This window comes from Mobula hypostoma (assembly GCF_963921235.1).
Source record: "Mobula hypostoma chromosome 8 unlocalized genomic scaffold, sMobHyp1.1 SUPER_8_unloc_1, whole genome shotgun sequence".
Classification (NCBI taxonomy): domain Eukaryota; kingdom Metazoa; phylum Chordata; class Chondrichthyes; order Myliobatiformes; family Myliobatidae; genus Mobula; species Mobula hypostoma.
Window position 1 is genome coordinate 467,967 of NW_026948120.1, and position 19,403 is coordinate 487,369.

The 19,403-nt window shown below is 55.7% G+C and overlaps 1 protein-coding gene across 1 annotated transcript in view; it reads left to right on the forward strand.

The window, feature by feature from the left end:
* The first annotated feature begins 6,018 nt into the window (after window positions 1-6,018).
* The window catches only part of ncam3 (neural cell adhesion molecule 3), a 32,183-nt gene continuing 18,798 nt past the window's right edge, over window positions 6,019-19,403 (forward strand). The window contains exon 1 of the mRNA XM_063038927.1: window positions 6,019-6,327. Coding sequence (XP_062894997.1) covers window positions 6,243-6,327 — 85 coding nt within the window. The 5' untranslated portion in view covers window positions 6,019-6,242. The remainder of the gene's footprint in view (window positions 6,328-19,403) is intronic.

A 19,403-nucleotide genomic window follows, 5' to 3' on the forward strand; every position in this document is an offset into this window, starting at 1 on the left:
CCTTAATGAGGACTGGACTTATGACTTCCGTTTTCCTCCTCCTGTAGTCAATAATCAGCTCTTTGATTTTGCTGAGTGAGAGATTGTTGTTCAACGGGATTTGAATTTCTCTTCCTCTTGCCGATTCCTCGCCATCTTTACTAGTGGTGCTTAGGAGGCTCTGTTCTGAGATAGAGCCATTTGAGGGACGTTTACACACATGGGTGTGCAGGGAATGGAGGGATGTGGACCATGCGCAGGCAGAAGCGATTAGGTATCATTAGCTTAATTAGCTAATGATAATTACAGGGCGGCACAGTAGCGTGGAAGTTAACGCAATTCTTCACAGCGCCAGCGATCTGGGTTTAATCCCTGCCAATGTCTGGAAGGAACACATACAGAATGCTGGGGGAACTCAGCAGACCAGGCAGCATCTAAGGAAAAGAGTAAAACAGTTTCGGGCCGAGAATGAAGGCTCTCAGCCCGAAACGTCCACTGGTCACTCTATTCCATAGATGCTGCCTGGCCTGCTGAGTTCCTCCAGCATTTTGTCTATGTCTCTCTGCAGAATCTCCTGTGTTTGGCACAAAACGCTGGAGGAACTCAGCAGGTCAGGAAAGAAAGAAAGAGCGGAAGTTTCGAAACCCATAGATGCTGCCTGACTTGCTGAGTTCCTCCAGCATTTTGCGTGTACTACTCCTAATTTCAAGCATCTGCAAAATCTCTTGTGTTTACGTCCGACTCCGGACCCAGAGCACAGCGCGTTCCGAAACTCTCCGCACTTCCTTCGCGACCCGGCTCGGACAAAGGTTAGGCACAGGGCAGACCGCACGCACGCACAAGCGCTGCTCGCTGCTGCTCCCCCCGGGGACTGGTTGCGGCAGCTGTTCGAACATCTGCAGAACGGGTTGCTCTCCTCTCCCACCAGTGTCCACTTCAAGCGGGATCCATCCCGCTGCGATCTGGGAAGGCATCAGGGTCAAAACACGAGCCCCCTCCCGTATCACGAGGAAATAATCTCAAACCACCGTAGCTGTGAAAAACTTCAGTGAGGCCACACTTGGAGTAAACGGATAAATATTTGATATCGAATAAAAAAGACAAAAATAAATGCTAAGAAAGGCTCCAAGAATAAGCCGGGAAATTTTAGGGTAATGATCCTGACATCAGTACGGGAAAGTTTTTTTAGGCATCCGTTAGTCTCATGAGACCTTGGATTTGCGCTTTGGAAGGTTTCCAGGGCGCAGGCCCCGGCAGGGTTGTATGGGAGACCGGCAGTTGGACCCATACAGCTTGGCACCGGTGTCGTCGCAGACAGTAAATGCCTTGCTCAAGGACACACACGCTGCCTCAGTCAAGGCTCGAACTAGCGACCTTCAAATCACTAAACTGACGCCTTAACCACTTGGCCACGCAGTATTCTGAGGGACTGGATATAGGAGTATTTGGATAGACGTGGACAGATTAGGGATAGTCAGGATGGCTTCGTGCGTGGTAGGTTGGTGTCTAACCAATTTTACAGTGCTCTTCAAGGAGGATACCAGGAAAGTTGATGAAGGCAGGCAGTGGATCTTGTCTACATGGACAGCATCTGCTCTGACAAGGTCCTGCCTGGGAGGCTGGTCGAGAAGATTCAGTCACTTGGCCTCCAGGATGAGGTAGTAAACTGAACGACTGAGATATCCCCCTTCTTCACAGAAGGAGTTTCCCTTCCTCTACGATTGATGTTGCCTTCACCCGCATCTCCTCCATTCCCCGCACAGCTGCTCTCCACCTCATCATTTGCTGCCATAACATCCATAGGGTTAGTGTTAGCTTCCATATCCAGCACATCGTCCTCTAACCTCCACCATCTTCCTACCACTAAACGTATCTTTTCATTCTCATGATCTTATTTCAGGACTCCACTCAGCCCTTGTCACCCTAAGCTCACACCCTCCAATCCAGGCAGCATCCTGGTGAACCTGTTCTGCACTCTCCAGAAATCCTCCACATTCGTCCTGCCATGGGGCAACCAGAACGGAATGCAATACAAATGCAGCCAAGCTAGTTTTTACAAGGGTCTCGTGTACTGGGGTAATGAGGAAAGAAAGGTGTGGTGAGGAGGGGGTGAGGAGGGAGTGTTGTGCGGGGGGTGAGGACAGGGCGCTATGGGGGCACTGTGGGAGGGACATTGAGGAGGGGACTGTGGGAGGGGCAGTGAGTAGGGGCGCTGTGGGAGAGGCATCGAGGAGAGGCAGTGAGGAGAGGCCCTGTGGACGAAGCATCGAGGAGGGGCACTGTGGAAGAGGCAGTGAGGAGGGGCGCTGTAGGGAGGGGTGCTATGAGGAGGGGGCGCTGTGGGGAGGGGCCCTGTGGAAGAGGCATCGAGGAGGGGCGCTGTGGGGAGGGGTGCTATGAGGAGGGGCGCTGTGGGGAGGGGCCCTGTGGAAGAGGCAGTAAGGAGGGGCACTGTGGGGAGGGGCCCTGTGGAAGAGGCAGTAAGGAGGGGCACTGTGGGGAGGGGCCCTGTGGAAGAGGCATTGAGGAGGGGCGCTGTGGGGAGGGGTGCTATGAGGAGGGGCCCTGTGGGGAGGAGTACTATGAGGAGGGGCCCTGTGGGGAGGGGCCCTGTGGAAGAGGCATTGAGGAGGGGCGCTGTGGGGAGGGGCCCTGTGGAAGAGGCATTGAAGAGGGGCGCTGTGGGGAGGGGGTGCTATGAGGAGGGGTCCTGTGGAAGAGGCAGTGAGGAGGGGTGCTGTGGGGAGGGGCCCTGTGGAAGAGGCTGTGGGGAGGGGTGCTATGAGGAGGGGCGCTGTGGGGAGGGGTGCTATGAGGAGGAGTCCTGTGGGAGGGGTACTATGAGGAGGGGTCCTGTGGGGAGGGGTGCTATGAGGAGGGGTCCTGTGGGGAGGGGTGCTATGAGGAGGGGTCCTGTGGGAGGCATATTATCTTTCTGGATGTGAAAACTACTCGCAGAATGTTTTTGCACAGTTACACATAATACACTCCTTTCTTGAGTTAGCTAGAAGGGAACATGCCAACACAATTGCTTGCTCAGGAAGGAGATGTAGTGGAAATTAATGGCACTGGGGAGTTGTTAACACACCAGCCACTATCAGCACACTCTCTCCTGGGTACATTTGGACAAGTGAAACCCACCAAGGGTGAGAACAGTGGGGCCAACCCTAGCTGAACAATTTCTACGCTCCCATACACACACACCAGGGACACTCCTCTCTAAATGTCAACAATAATATCTGATCCCTCTGATTAATAGACAGGAAACCTCACAAGGACATTTCACATCCCCTATATGCTTCATCTAGGCCTGTCTCCTAACAGAAGACTCCAGTTTCCTATACCATGTTCCTCCCCAACGACTCCCCCTCCCCTCTCCTCGGCTGTCTCTCTGTGATAGTCCAAGCCCGGTATCAGGAGAAACACTTGTCATCACAAAGCTGCGGTTGCCTTCCAAACAGTCCCATTCTGGTGACTTTTTCCACATATAAATTCCCTGGATTAGATCCCTGACTCTAATCCACTCCCAGGGATCTGTTATTCTATATATAAAGCCTCTGAACTCCTGGATTAGATCCCAGCCTGTAACCCACTCCCAGGGTTCTGATTTTCTATATATATAAACCCCCTGAACCCCTGGATTAGATCCCAGCCTGTAACACACTCCAGGGGATCTCCTATTGTATAAATAAATCCCCAGACCCCTGGATTAGATCCCAGCCTGTAACCCACTCCTGGGGGCCATGATTTTCTTTGTAATTGTGCATTATTTACTGGAGCCTGTTTCTGTACAAAATTAGTGGTAGGAAAATGCCGAAAGTGATAGATGTTTCTCTGGCCACAGGGAGGTGTGTGGGCATGTTCTGCAGCCTTTGGTATTGGGGCTATCAATCTCTTTGACATGTGCTAATGATGTTGGGCTGGCATGCTGGCAATAGTCTCGCAGCATGCTGACGATCCAAAACTCAACAGGGAGCAACACAGATCTGGGGTAAGGACAGAGGGTCAGAGAGACGTGTGTCTTTGTGTGTATGTGTGTGAGACCTGTCTCCCAGTGAGAACCTCTGTGTGTGTATTTGTGTAAGAGAGAGACCCATCCCCCAGTGAGAATGTGTTCATACGTGTGTGTGTGTGTGTGTGTGTGTGTGTGTGTGTGTGTGTAAGAGAGATAGAGAGATCCATCCCCCGAAAGTGTGTGTGTGTGAGAGAGAGAGCGAGCGAGAGAGAGAGATCCGTTCCCCAGTGAGAAAGTGTGTGTGTGTGTGTGTGTGTGTGTGTGTGTGTGTGTGTGAGAGAGAGAGAGAGAGAGAGATCCATCCCCCAGGGAGAAAGTGTGTGTGTGTGTGTGTGAGAGACAGAGAGTGAGAGAGAGAGATCCATCCCCCAGGGAGAAAGTGTGTGTGTGTGTATGTGGTGGTGGGAGAAATGGTGGGGGGTGCACAGATCTCTTGTTGTTTGCTCTCCCGTGGTCTGTGTTGACAGTGCCAGCTACTCTTGTCATGCTACTGTCTGTGACCCCATCCACCACGGTCTGTGACCCCCACCTTTATTACCCCGACCATCACTGTGAGTGAGCCAACTTCTGAGACGTCCATCATCTTGTGTGTTCCCACCTGTCTCACCTTGTCCGTCACTGTCTGTGTTCCCACCTCTGTGACCCTGTCCATCACTGTGACCCTTGACTCCGTCTGTCTATCTCTAGTCTGTGCACCTCTATCCATGTATGTCTCTGTCTGGGTGGCTCGAGGTCAGTCCGTCTTGGCCTGGGCGGCTCGAGGTCAGTCCGTCTCGGTCTGGGTGGCTCGAGGTCACTCCATCTCGGTCTGGGTGGCTCCAGGTCTCTCCGTTTCGGTCTGGGTGGGTGGCTCAAGGTCAGTCCGTCTCAGTCTGGGTGGGTGGCTCGAGGTCAGTCCATCTCAGTCTGGGTGGCTGACTCGAGGTCAGTTCGTCTCAGTCTGGGTGGGTAGCTCGAGGTCAGTCCGTCGCGGTCTGGGCGGCTCGAGGTCAGTCCGTCTTGGCCTGGGCAGCTCGAGGTCAGTCCGTCTCGGTCTGGGCGGCTCGAGGTCAGTCCGTCTCGGTCTGGGTGGCTCGAGGTCAGTCCGTCTCGGTCTGGGTGGGTGGCTCGAGGTCAGTCCGTCTCGGTCTGGGCGGCTCGAGGTCAGTCCGTCTCGGTCTGGATGGTTCGAGGTCAGTCCGTCTCAGTCTGGGTGGGTGGCTCGAGGTCAGTCCGTCTCGGTCTGCACGGCTCAAGGTCAGTATGTCTTGGACTGGGCGGCTCGAGGTCAGTCCGTCTCAGTCTGGGTGGGTGGCTCGAGGTCAGTCCGTCTCGGTCTGCGCGGCTCAAGGTCAGTATGTCTTGGACTGGGCGGCTCGAGGTCAGTCCATCTCGGTCTGGGTGGCTCGAGGTCAGTCCGTCTCAGTCTGGGTGGCTCGTGGTCACTCCGTCTCGGTCTGGGTGGGTGGCTCGAGGTCAGTCTGTCTCTGTCTGGGCGGCTCGAGGTCAGTCCGTCTCTGTCTGGGTGGCTCGAGGTCACTCCGTCTCGGTCTGTACGCCTCTCTGTCTCTCTCATTCTGTGTGTTTCTATGTGTCTGCCAACCTGTGCTTCTATCCCTTTCAGTCTGTTTATCTGTTTCTCTCCAGTCTCTGTGTCCCTCAGTACGCGTGTCTGTGTCTCTCCCCACCACCCTCCCATCTTTGTGACTCCCCGTCTATGTCTCTTTGTGTTTCCCAACCTCTGTCTCAATCTGTGTGTCTCTCCCATTCCGTGAGTCTGTGTGTACCTGCCTCTGCATCCTCCCAGACGTGTGGATGGTCTGGCTGTCCTCCGGTGCATTGCAGCCAGCCGCCTGTGTCAGTAAACACGGGGCCCTCGGTGACTGGGGTGGAGGTCATGCTGGCGCCTGGTCAGATCGTAGGGGAGGCGTGGGGGCAGGGGAGCTGAACGTGCTGGAGATGGGAGATAAGGCTGGCTAGGAGGGGTCGAGGAAGGAAGCACGGCTGCTCATGGCCAAACTGCAGGCAATAAATAGGCAGATGCTGATGTATGGGCTTCACACAGAGTCCAGAGTCACCCCAGCTCCTGATCAGCTGTCTCTATGGCTTAGAGAACAGAGAAACAGAGAGGGGAGAGAGAGGCAGACGACAGACAGAGTAAAGAGAAAATAAAGAAAACAATGTGGTGATAGGATAGAGAGATTAGAGAAAGAGAGAGCTAAACGAGAGAACTACGATAGACAGAGAGAAATAGAAACAAAGCGGAGAAATGCAGAGTGGGAGAGAGAGAAAAAACATGTTCCACCAGCTGACTGTCTGCATCATCCTCCAGTGTCTGGTCGGCTGTGATACAGGTAAACTCGACTAAAACGCCACATTGTTTGTGGATTTTGGGGTGCCGTGATGCTCATGCGCTGCGGAGTGGAGGGACGGGGTGTGGGGTGGGATGGGGAACTGGAGACCACTGTCTGCGTGCACTCCGTACACTCTCTGTTGGGAGAATGGGGCAGAGCCTCAGGGTAAAGGAACATGCCTTTAGAACGGAGATGAGGAGGGATTTCTTTAGCCAGAGGGTGGTGAGTCTGAAATTCATTGCCACAGACGGCTGTGTAGGTTAAGTCATTGAGTTACATTTAAACCCAAGGCTCATAGTTTCTTGACTAATCGGGGTGTCAAAAGTTACAGGAGGACGGGTGGAGAATGCAGTTGAGAAGGATAATAAATCAGCCAAAATGGCAGAACAGACTCAATGGGCCGATTGGCCTAATTTGATCTCATGGTCTTATGGTCTCCCTGGCAGGTTCTCCCCCACCACTCTCCAGCTGATTTCCTTCAGTGCCCAAAAGAGAGAGACGCACAGGGTTAATTTGAGGGCTTCGGTGTGCAGGTGAGGGGATAGAATCTCAAATGCAGATGAGGCAGAGGTTGAGGGGAATGAGGTTAAAAGTCAGTAAATGGAGGTGTGGAGGGAAAGAATGAGATTGAGCCTGTCCCATGAGCCAACAGGGACTGGACAGGTTGAACATCGTCTGCAAAGCGATTGGAGAGGAAGGTTTTGGCACAGTGAGATCCCAGGAGTGGTGAGTTCCAGCAGTGGTGGGGGGGGGGGGTGGAAGAGGGGAATGAAGGATGGTTGATTCTTGGAAAATTGGTATTACTCACCCTCACCAATGCCCCACCCTTGATGGGAGAGGTAATGTGATGCGTGTGGAGTGCGTCGATTATTTCCATTTTTCATGCTATCTTGTCCCTGCATTTGGCCGATATCTCTGAACCCTTTCTCTCCGTGTCCTTGTCCGAGTGCCCATCTCTCTAAACCCTATCTCTCCGTGTCCCTGTCCGAGTGCCTATCTCTCTAAACCCTATCTCTCCGTGTCCCTGTCTGAGTGCCTATCTCTCTAAACCCTATCTCTCCGTGTCCCTGTCCGAGTGCCCATCTCTCTAAACCCTATCTCTCCGTGTCCCTGTCCGAGTGCCCATCTCTCTAAACCCTATCTCTCTGTGTCCCTGTCCGAGTGCCCATCTCTCTAAACCCTATCTCTCCGTGTCCCTGTCCGAGTGCCCATCTCTCTAAACCCTACCTCTCCGTGTCCCTGTCCGAGTGCCCATCTCTCTAAACCCTACCTCTCCGTGTCCCTGTCCGAGTGCCCATCTCTCTAAACCCTATCTCTCCGTGTCCCTGTCCGAGTGCCCATCTCTCTAAACCCTACCTCTCCGTGTCCCTGTCCGAGTGCCCATCTCTCTAAACCCTATCTCTCCGTGTCCCTGTCCGAGTGCCCATCTCTCTAAACCCTACCTCTCCGTGTCCCTGTCCGAGTGCCCATCTCTCTAAACCCTATCTCTCCATGTCCCTGTCCGAGTGCCCATCTCTCTAAACCCTATCTCTCCGTGTCCCTGTCCGAGTGCCCATCTCTCTAAACCCTTCCTGTCCGTGTCCCTGTCCAAGTGCCCATCTCTCTAAACCCTATCTCTCTGTGTCCCTGTCCGAGTGCCCATCTCTCTAAACCCTATCTCTCCGTGTCCCTGTCCGAGTGCCCATCTCTCTAAACCCTATCTCTCCGTGTCCCTGTCCGAGTGCCCATCTCTCTAAACCTTATCTCTCCGTGTCCCTGTCCGAGTGCCCATCTCTCTAAACCCTATCTCTCCGTGTCCCTGTCCGAGTGCCCATCTCTCTAAACCTTATCTCTCCGTGTCCCTGTCTGAGTGCCCATCTCTCTAAACCCTTCCTGTCCGTGTCCCTGTCCGAGTGCCCATCTCTCTAAACCCTATCTCTCCGTGTCCCTGTCCGAGTGCCCATCTCTCTAAACCCTATCTCTCCGTGTCCCTGTCCGAGTGCCCATCTCTCTAAACCCTATCTCTCCGTGTCCCTGTCCGAGTGCCCATCTCTCTAAACCCTATCTCTCCGTGTCCCTGTCCGAGTGCCCATCTCTCTAAACCCTATCTCTCCGTGTCCCTGTCCGAGTGCCCATCTCTCTAAACCCTATCTCTCCGTGTCCCTGTCCGAGTGCCCATCTCTCTAAACCCTATCTCTCCGTGTCCCTGTCCGAGTGCCCATCTCTCTAAACCCTATCTCTCCGTGTCCCTGTCCGAGTGCCTATCTCTCTAAACCCTATCTCTCCGTGTCCCTGTCCGAGTGCCCATCGCTCTAAACCCTATCTCTCCGTGTCCCTGTCCGAGTGCCCATCTCTCTAAACCCTATCTCTCCGTGTCCCTGTCCGAGTGCCCATCTCTCTAAACCCTATCTCTCCGTGTCCCTGTCCGAGTGCCTATCTCTCTAAACCCTATCTCTCCGTGTCCCTGTCTGAGTGCCTATCTCTCTAAACCCTATCTCTTCATGTCCCTGTCCGAGTGCCCATCTCTCTAAACCCTTCCTGTCCATGTCCCTGTCCGAGTGCACATCTCTCTAAACCCTATCTCTCCATGTCCCTGTCCGAGTGCCCATCTCTCTAAACCCTTCCTGTCCATGTCCCTGTCCGAGTGCCCATCTCTCTAAACCCTATCTCTCCATGTCCCTGTCCGAGTGCCCATCTCTCTAAACCCTTCATGTCCATGTACCTGCCGAGTGCACTTTTAATCATTGTGGTTGTACCTCCCTCGACCACTTTCTCTGGCAGATCGTTCCACACATGGATCACACTCAGGGTGAAAAATATTGCCCTTTTAAATCTTTCCCCTCTCACTTCCAACCTATATCCTCTAATTTTAGGTGAGTTTAAAATGAGAGGGAGAGATCTTATTTTAGACCTAGGATAAAGACGGTGACCATCCATGTTATCAACACCCCCCATGGTTTTATAAACCTCTATCAGGTCACCCCTCTGTTCCAGGAAAAACAGTCCCTCCCTGTCCAACCTCTCCTGATCAGTTCCGCTAACATCCTGTCAATCTTCCCTGAACCCTCTCCAGTTAAATGACGTCCCTCTTATAGCTGGGTGACCAGAACTACGAACAATACTCCGAGTGCGGTCTCACCAGTGTCCTGTACAGTTGTAACATGACATTTCAGCTCCTGTACACAGTGGTCTGACTGATGACCAGCAGACCAAATAATTTCTTCACCATCCGGACTAACTGTGTCGCTGCAGGAGGGGCGGTGAGGAGGGAGCACTGTGGGAGGGGGTGAGTAGGGAGTGCTGTGGGAGGGGGTGAGGAGAGAGAGTGCTGTGGGAGGGGGTGAGGAGAGAGAGTACTGTGGGAGGGGGTGAGTAGGGAGTGCTGTGGGAGGGGGTGAGTAGGGAGTGCTGTGGGAGGGGGTGAGTAGGGAGTGCTGTGGGAGGGGGTGAGGAGTGAGTACTGTGGGAGGGGGTGAGTAGGGAGTGCTGTGGGAGGGGGTGAGGAGTGAGCACTGTGGGAGGGGGTGAGGAGTGAGCACTGTGGGAGGGGGTGAGTAGGGAGTGCTGTGGGAGGGGGTGAGGAGTGAGTACTGTGGGAGGGGCTGAGGAGAGAGAGTACTGTGGGAGGGGGTGAGTAGGGAGTGCTGTGGGAGGGGGTGAGTAGGGAGTGCTGTGGGAGGGGGTGAGGAGTGAGTACTGTGGGAGGGGGTGAGGAGAGAGAGTACTGTGGGAGGGTGTGAGTAGGGAGTGCTGTGGGAGGGTGTGAGTAGGGAGTACTGTGGGAGGGTGTGAGTAGGGAGTGCTGTGGGAGGGGGTGAGTAGGGAGTGCTGTGGGAGGGGGTGAGGAGAGAGAGTACTGTGGGAGGGTGTGAGTAGGGAGTGCTGTGGGAGGGTGTGAGTAGGGAGTGCTGTGGGAGGGGGTGAGTAGGGAGTGCTGTGGGAGGGGGTGAGGAGAGAGAGTACTGTGGGAGGGTGTGAGTAGGGAGTGCTGTGGGAGGGGGTGAGTAGGGAGTGCTGTGGGAGGGGGTGAGGAGTGAGCACTGTGGGAGGGGGTGAGGAGTGAGCACTGTGGGAGGGTGTGAGTAGGGAGTGCTGTGGGAGGGGGTGAGGAAGGAGCAATGTGGGAGGGGGTGAGGAGTGAGCACTGTGGGAGGGGGTGAGGAAGGAGCAATGTGGGAGGGGGTGAGGAGTGAGCACTGTGGGAGGGGGTGAGGAGGGAGCACTGTGGGACGGGGTGAGTAGGGAGTGCTGTGGGAGGGGGTGAGGAGTGAGTACTGTGGGAGGGTGTGAGTAGGGAGCGCTGTGGGAGGGGGTGAGTAGGGAGTGCTGTGGGAGGGGGTGAGGAGTGAGCACTGTGGGAGGGGGTGAGTAGGGAGTGCTGTGGGAGGGGGTGAGGAGTGAGCACTGTGGGAGGGTGTGAGTAGGGAGTGCTGTGGGAGGGGGTGAGTAGGGAGTGCTGTGGGAGGGGGTGAGGAGTGAGCACTGTGGGAGGGGGTGAGTAGTGAGCACTGTGGGAGGGTGTGAGTAGGGAGTGCTGTGGGAGGGGGTGAGTAGGGAGCGCTGTGGGAGGGGGTGAGGAGTGAGCACTGTGGGAGGGGGTGAGTAGGGAGTGCTGTGGGAGGGGGTGAGGAGGGAGTGCTGTGGGAGGGGGTGAGGAGTGAGCACTGTGGGAGGGGGTGAGGAGGGAGCACTATGGGACGGGGTGAGTAGGGAGTGCTGTGGGAGGGGGTGAGGAGTGAGCACTGTGGGAGGGGGTGAGGAGGGAGCTCTGTGGGACTGGGTGAGGAGTGAGCACTGTGGGAGGGTGTGAGTAGGGAGTGCTGTGGGAGGGGGTGAGGAGTGAGTACTGTGGGAGGGTGTGAGTAGGGAGCGCTGTGGGAGGGGGTGAGTAGGGAGTGCTGTGGGAGGGGGTGAGGAGTGAGCACTGTGGGAGGGGGTGAGTAGGGAGTGCTGTGGGAGGGGGTGAGGAGTGAGCACTGTGGGAGGGGGTGAGGAGGGAGCTCTGTGGGAGTGGGTGAGGAGTGAGCACTGTGGGAGGGTGTGAGTAGGGAGTGCTGTGGGAGGGGGTGAGGAGTGAGTACTGTGGGAGGGTGTGAGTAGGGAGCGCTGTGGGAGGGGGTGAGTAGGGAGTGCTGTGGGAGGGGGTGAGGAGTGAGCACTGTGGGAGGGGGTGAGTAGGGAGTGCTGTGGGAGGGGGTGAGGAGTGAGCACTGTGGGAGGGTGTGAGTAGGGAGTGCTGTGGGAGGGGGTGAGTAGGGAGTGCTGTGGGAGAGGGTGAGGAGTGAGCACTGTGGGAGGGGGTGAGGAGGGAGCTCTGTGGGAGTGGGTGAGGAGTGAGCATTGTGGGAGGGGGTGAGGAGGGAGCACTGTGGGAGGGGGTGAGGAGTGAGCACTCTGAGAGGGGGTGAGGAGTGAGCAATGTGGGAGGGGGTGAGGAAGGAGCAATGTGGGAGGGGGTGAGGAGGGAGCTCTGTGGGATGGGGTGAGGAGTGAGCACTGTGAGATGGGGTGAGGAGGGAATATTGTGGGAGGAAGTGAGGAGGGAGCACTGTGAGAGGGGTGAGGAGGGAGCACTGTGGGAGAGGGTGAGGAGTGAGCACTGTGGGAGGGAGTGAGGAGGGAGCACTGTGGGAGAGGGTGAGGAGTGAGCACTGTGGGAGGGATGGTGAGGAGGGAGTGCTATGGGAGGAGGTGAGGAGGGAGCACTGTGAGAGAGGGTGAGGAGGGAGCACTGTGGGAGGGGGTGAGAAGGGAACACTGTGGGAGGGGGTGAGGAGGGAATGTTGTGGGAGGGAGTGAGGATAGAGCACTGTGGGAGAGGGTGAGGAGTGAGCACTGTGAGAGGGAGTGAGGAGGGAGCTCTGTGGGAGGGGATGAGGAGTGAGCACTGTGGGAGGGGGTGAGGAGTGAGCACTGTGGGAGGGAGTGAGGATAGAGCACTGTGAGAGGGAGTGACGAGGGAGCTCTGTGGGAGGGGGTGAGGAGTGAGCACTGTGGGAGGGGTGGTGAGGAGGGAGTGCTATGGGAGGGGGTGAGGAGGGAGCTCTGTGGGAGGGGGTGAGGAGTGAGCACTGTGAGAGGGGGTGAGGAGGGAGCACTGTGGGAGGGGGTGAGGAGGGAGCTCTGTGGGAGGGGGTGAGGAGTGAGCACTGTGAGAGGGGGTGAGGAGGGAGCACTGTGGGAGGGGGTGAGAAGGGAACACTGTGGGAGGGGGTGAGAAGGGAATGTTGTGGGAGGGAGTGAGGATAGAGCACTGTGGGAGGGGGTGAGTAGGGAGTGCTGTGGGAGGGGGTGAGGAGGGAATGTTGTGGGAGGGAGTGAGAATAGAGCACTGTGGGGGGGAGAGGAGGGAGCACTGTGGGAGGGGGTGAGGAGGGAGCACTGTGGGAGAGGGTGAGGAGTGAGCACTGTGAGAGGGAGTGAGGAGGGAGCTCTGTGGGAGGGGGTGAGGAGTGAGCACTGTGGGAGAGGGTGAGGAGTGAGCACTGTGAGAGGGAGTGAGGAGGGAGCTCTGTGGGAGGGGGTGAGGAGTGAGCATTGCGAGAGGGAGTGAGGAGGGAGCTCTGTGGGAGGGGGTGAGGAGGGAGCACTGTGGGAGAGGGTGAGGAGTGAGCACTGTGGGAGAGGGTGAGGAGTGAGCACTGTGAGAGGGGGTGAGGAGGGAACTCTGTGGGAGAGGGTGAGGAGGGAATGTTGTGGGAGGAAGTGAGGTTAGAGCACTTTGGGAGGGAGTGAGGAGGGAGCGCTCTTGGAGGAGTATGAGGAGGGAGTGCTGTGAGGAGAGAGTCCTGTGGGTGGGGGTGAGGAGGGAACATTGTGGGAGGGAGTGATGAGAGAGCGCTGTGGGAGGGGTGAGTAGTGAGTGTTGTGGGAGGGGTGAGGAGGGAATGTTGTGGGAGGGAGTGAGGATAGAGCACTGTGGGAGGGAGTGAGGAGTGAGTACTGTGGGAGGGGGTGAGGAGTGAGCACTGTGAGAGGGAGTGAGGAGGGAGCTCTGTGGGAGAGGGTGAGGAGTGAGCACTGTGTGAGGGAGTGAGGAGGGAGCTCTGTGGGAGGGGGTGAGGAGGGAGCATTGTGGGAGGGAGTGAGGATAGAGCACTGTGAGAGGGGGTGAGGAGGGAGTGCTGTGGGAGGGGGTGAGGAGTGAGTACTGTGGGAGGGGGTGAGGAGTGAGCACTGTGAGAGGGAGTGAGGAGGGAGCTCTGTGGGAGGGGGTGAGGAGGGAGCACTGTGGGAGGGGGCGAGGAGTGAGTACTGTGGGAGGGGGTGAGGAGTGAGCACTGTGAGAGGGAGTGAGGAGGGAGCTCTGTGGGAGGGGGTGAGGAGGGAGTACTGTGGGGGGGGGTGAGGAGTGAGCACTGTGAGAGGGAGTGAGGAGGGAGCTCTGTGGGAGGGGGTGAGGAGGGAGCACTGTGAGAGGGAGTGAGGAGGGAGCTCTGTGGGAGGGGGTGAGGAGGGAGTACTGTGGGAGGGGGTGAGGAGTGAGCACTGTGAGAGGGAGTGAGGAGGGAGCTCTGTGGGAGGGGGTGAGGAGGGAGCACTGTGGGAGAGGGTGAGGAGTGATCACTGTGAGAGGGGGTGAGGAGGGAATTCTGTGGGAGAGGGTGAGGAGGGAATGTTGTGGGAGGAAGTGAGGTTAGAGCACTTTGGGAGGGAGTGAGGAAGGAGCGCTCTTGGAGGAGTATGAGGAGGGAGTGCTGTGAGGAGAGAGTCCTGTGGGTGGGGGTGAGGAGGGAACATTGTGGGAGGGGGTGATGAAAAAGCGCTCTGGGAGGGGTGAGTAGGGAGTACTGTGGGAGGGGGAGAGGAGTGAGTACTGTGGGAGGGGGTGAGGAGTGAGCACTGTGAGAGGGAGTGAGGAGGGAGCTCTGTGCGAGGGGGTGAGGAGGGAGCACTGTGGGAGGGGGCGAGGAGTGAGTACTGTGGGAGGGGGTGAGGAGTGAGCACTGTGAGAGGGAGTGAGGAGGGAGCACTGTGGGAGGGGGTGAGGAGGGAACTCTGTGGGAGAGGGTGAGGAGGGAATGTTGTGGGAGGAAGTGAGGTTAGAGCACTTTGGGAGGGAGTGAGGAAGGAGCGCTCTTGGAGGAGTATGAGGAGGGAGTGCTGTGAGGAGCGAGTCCTGTGGGTGGGGGTGAGGAGAGAACATTGTGGGAGGGGGTGATGAAAAAGCGCTGTGGGAGGGGTGAGTAGGGAGTACTGTGGGAGGGGGAGAGGAGGGAATGTTGTTGGAGAGAGTGAGGATAGAGCACTGTGGGAGGGTGTGAGGAGAGAGTGCTCTGGGAAGGGGTGGGGAGGGGGTGAGGAGGGAGCACTGTGGGAGGGGTGGTGAGGGAGCACTGAGCTGTGGTTGGGAGAGAATTCATTGTAATATTGTCCACTCTTCTGTCAAGCAACAGCAGGGACAATCTGTCTGACTGCAACACTTGGACCTCAATCATTTCCATGAAAGTGTTGCCATATTTAGCATTTCCTGATCTGCATCTTAAAATACACCGTCCCGTCTATCATACTGGCTTTAGAAATCCCAGAAGACCAGCAATTGCATCCGTATCATTCCCCTAACAATGCCTTGATAATCTGACAAACTCCGGAATTGGAAATTTGTCCCAAGTGGCAATTGTTTGTCCTCGAGGCGGAGGTGGTTTCTATTCTCAGACCATTGTTCTCTACTCTGTGGGGGAGGGATGAGCGGAGTCAGTGTGGATGGAATTAGTATTAACCTCATTACATATCCCTCTGACTGCTGACACGATGCCTCACACGGTCCATCACTCGGATGTAGTCTGTGCAGCAGAGGTCCCTCGAAGATGCCCTCTCTCCCTGCCTCACTCATTCACTCTCTCTTCTCTGGTCAGACGCACAGTGTCATACACATGCATTCTCTCACGGTCTTTCTCTCAAAATCAGGTTTATCACTGTCATATGACATGAAACTTGTTGTTTTGTGACAGAGAAAAGACATAAAATTACTCTAAATTACAAAATGAATTGAGCAAAATAAAGGAATAGTGAGCTAGTGTTCATGGAGCATTCAGGAATCTGATGGCGGAGGGGAAGAGTCTGTTCCTGAATCGTTGAGTGCCTCCTCCGCGATGGAGGTATTGAGGAGAGAGGATGTACCCGATGGTGAGGGTCATTGATGATGGATGCTGCCTTCCCTCACTCTCTCACTCTTTCTCCTTCTCTCTGGAACATATTCTCTGTTTCTCCCTCTCTTCCTCTCACACATCCTCTCTCTTTGCTGCCCCTCAATACAGTCACTCACCCTCCCCTCTCTCGACTTACTCTCCTCCCACACCTTCTTACCTCTCCTTCCCTCCCTCCCTCCTCTCTTCACCCTTCATCCCTTCCCTCCTGTCCTCCCTCTCCTCTCACTCACAATACTCATCCCCTCATTGGCCCCCCATCCCATCCACCCACCCTCTTCCTTTACCCCTCTCCTTTTCCCCAGCCTCTCCCTGACACAGTACTTTCTAACACTCTCTCTCTCTCCTGCTCCTTCCCTTTCACACTCACTCTCTCCCCTCCTTTCCTCTCCTCTCTCTATTCCTCTTTTCCATTCACATTCTTTCCTCTTCCTTCCTTCTTTCCTTTCTCCCTCTCACATTCTCTCCTCCATCACTCCATCTTCACTTTTCCTCCTTCCTCTCTCTCACACAGACACATTTTCTCTCTCTCCCTCCCGCTCTCTCTCTTTTCCCCCTCTTCTCCTTCTCTTCCTGAAGCATAACCTCCCACTGCAAAGCCTTAAAAGAGATTCTTTTTGAACGAGGGTGTGTCTCCCTTGAAGAACTTTCCTGGGGAGAACATTGCCCTCAGAAACCCCTTTAAGCTGAGAATCTGTCTTCCAGGGACTCAGCAAATGGGTTTTCACCCGGGGACCCTTTTCCAGGTATGCCCTTTTGAAGGACGCTCATCCTGGGAGCTTTTGCCAAAGAGGATCTCCCCACTGTGGGTTGCCTCTACCACGTGGGTTGTCAGTTACAGACAGACTCCAGAGCACAGGGAGCAAGTGCCTATGTCAGAGACCCCCCCTGCAACGTTTAATTTAGAAACAGCAGCCTCTCCCCGTCACAGTCCCATGTCAAGGGGGTATCTTGTTCAAAGTGACCCACTTTGAAAGGAGGAATGTCTGCAGGGCTCCTTTGAATCTGGAAATCTCTCTCAGGGACATTTTTAATCAGGAAATTCTTCCCTCAGTCACTGAGACCCCTTTTAAATAGAGGATCTCTTCCTGGGATCCCTCTTAAAGAGACAGACTGTTGCAAACAGGGATCACTTTCAAAAGGGCTGACTCTTTCTTTCCCCTCTCTCTTCCTCCCTCCCATACTCTCCCTTTCTCTCCACCCCCCCCTCCCTTTCCCCCCTCTCCATTTCCACCCTCTCTCTTCTCATTCCTCCCTTCTCTCTCTCTCATCTCCTCTGAATCCTGACCTGTATTCGAGACCACAGTCAGGGCTCCAGGGGGAACGGAATGGTTCTTGTTGGCCAGTAGCGCTGCCTCTGGGGACCAACGATCAAGGGGTCGATCAGGCACTAAGATCCCTTGATTGCTTCCTGTACTGACTTCTGAGTTAGTCTGCGGGCTGTAGGTCTGGCTGGGATCCCAGTCGCAGGCAAGTGTCTGTGCGCTGAAGGGAAAGCACTTAGAAACTGGGAGCGACCAAAGTACGGTCCCTCCGGCAGTTTATGGGCATACTCGGAGGTAGGAAGTGAGTGTGTCTCTGTGTATCTCTCCTGTGGGGACCCTGTTTAGTGGAGGGGTTCTGACCTGTGGGGACCCTGTTTAATGGAGGGGTCTGTCTCCTGTGGGGACCCTGTTTAATGGAGGGAGTCTCTCTCCTGTGGGGTCCCTGTTTAATGGAGGGGGTCTCTCCCCATGGGGACACTGTTTAATGGAGGGGTTCTGTCCTGTGGGGACCCTGTTTAATGGAGGGAGTCTCTCCTGTGGGGACCCTGTTTAATGGAGGGGTTCTGTCCTGTGGGGACCCTGTTTAATGGAGGGGGTCTCTCCTGTGGGGACCCTGTTTAATGGAGGGGTTCTGTCTTGTGGGGACCCTGTTTAATGGAGGGGGTCTCTCCTGTGGGGACCCTGTTTAATGGAGGGAGTCTCTCTCCATGGGAACCCTATTTAATGGAGGGGTCTGTCTCTTGTGGAGACCCTGTTTAATGGAGGGAGTCTCTCTCCTGTGGGAACCCTCGTTAATGGAGGGAGTCTCTCTCCTGTGGGGACCCTCATTAATGGAGGGAGTCTCTCCCCCATGGGGTCCCCGTTTAATGGAGGGAGTCTCTCTCCTGTGGGGACCCTGTTTAATGGAGGGAGTCTCTCTCCTGTGGGGACCCTGTTTAATAGAGGGGTTCTGTCCTGTGGGGACCCTGTTTAATGGAGGGGTCTGTCTCCTGTGGGGACCCTGTTTAATGGAGGGAGTCTCTCTCCTGTGGGAACCCTCGTTAATGGAGGGAGTCTCTCTCCTGTGGGGACCCTCATTAATGGAGGGAGTCTCTCCCCCATGGGGTCCCCGTTTAATGGAGGGAGTCTCTCTCCTGTGGGGACCCTGTTTAATGGAGGGAGTCTCTCTCCTGTGGGGACCCTGTTTAATAGAGGGGTTCTGTCCTGTGGGGACCCTGTTTAATGGAGGGGTCTGTCTCCTGTGGGGACCCTGTTTAATGGAGGGAGTCTCTCTCCTGTGGGGTCCCTGTTTAATGGAGGGGGTCTCTCCGCATGGGGACCCTGTTTAATGGAGGGAGTCTCTCCTGTGGGGACCCTGTTTAATGGAGGGGTCTGTCTCTTGTGGAGACCCTGTTTAATGGAGGGAGTCTCTCTCCTGTGGGGTCCCTGTTTAACGGAGGGGTTCTGTCCTGTGGGGACCCTGTTTAATGGAGGGGTCTGTCTCCTGTGGGGACCCTGTTTAATGGAGGGAGTCTCTCTCCTGTGGGAACCCTCGTTAATGGAGGGAGTCTCTCTCCTGTGGGGACCCTCATTAATGGAGGGAGTCTCTCCCCCATGGGGTCCCCGTTTAATGGAGGGAGTCTCTCTCCTGTGGGGACCCTGTTTAATGGAGGGAGTCTCTCTCCTGTGGGGACCCTGTTTAATGGAGGGAGTCTCTCTCCTGTGGGGACCCTGTTTAATAGAGGGGTTCTGTCCTGTGGGGACCCTGTTTAATGGAGGGAGTCTCTCTCCTGTGGGGACCCTGTTTAATAGAGGGGTTCTGTCCTGTGGGGACCCTGTTTAATGGAGGGGTTCTGTCCTGTGGGGACCCTGTTTAATGGAGGGGTCTGTCTCCTGTGGGGACCCTGTTTAATGGAGGGAGTCTCTCTCCTGTGGGGTCCCTGTTTAATGGAGGGGGTCTCTCCGCATGGGGACCCTGTTTAATGGAGGGAGTCTCTCCTGTGGGGACCCTGTTTAATGGAGGGGTCTGTCTCTTGTGGAGACCCTGTTTAATGGAGGGAGTCTCTCTCCTGTGGGGTCCCTGTTTAACGGAGGGGTTCTGTCCTGTGGGGACCCTGTTTAATGGAGGGAGTCTCTCCTGTGGGGACCCTGTTTAATGGAGGGGGTCTCTCCTGTGGGGACCCTGTTTAATGGAGGGGTTCTGTCCTGTGGGGACCCTGTTTAATGGAGGGGGTCTCTCCTGTGGGGACCCTGTTTAATGGAGGGAGTCTCTCTCCTGTGGGGTCCGTGTTTAATGGAGGGGGTCTCTCCCCATGGGGACCCTGTTTAATGGAGGGGTTCTGTCCTGTGGGGACCCTGTTTAATGGAGGGAGTCTCTCCTGTGGGGACCCTGTTTAATGGAGGGGGTCTCTCCTGTGGGGACCCTGTTTAATGGAGGGGTTCTGTCCTGTGGGGACCCTGTTTAATGGAGGGGGTCTCTCCTGTGGGGACCCTGTTTAATGGAGGGAGTCTCTCTCCTGTGGGGTCCGTGTTTAATGGAGGGGGTCTCTCCCCATGGGGACCCTGTTTAATGGAGGGGTTCTGTCCTGTGGGGACCCTGTTTAATGGAGGGAGTCTCTCTCCTGTGGGGACCCTCATTAATGGAGGGAGTCTCTCCCCCATGGGGTCCCTGTTTAATGGAGGGAGTCTCTCTCCTGTGGGGACCCTG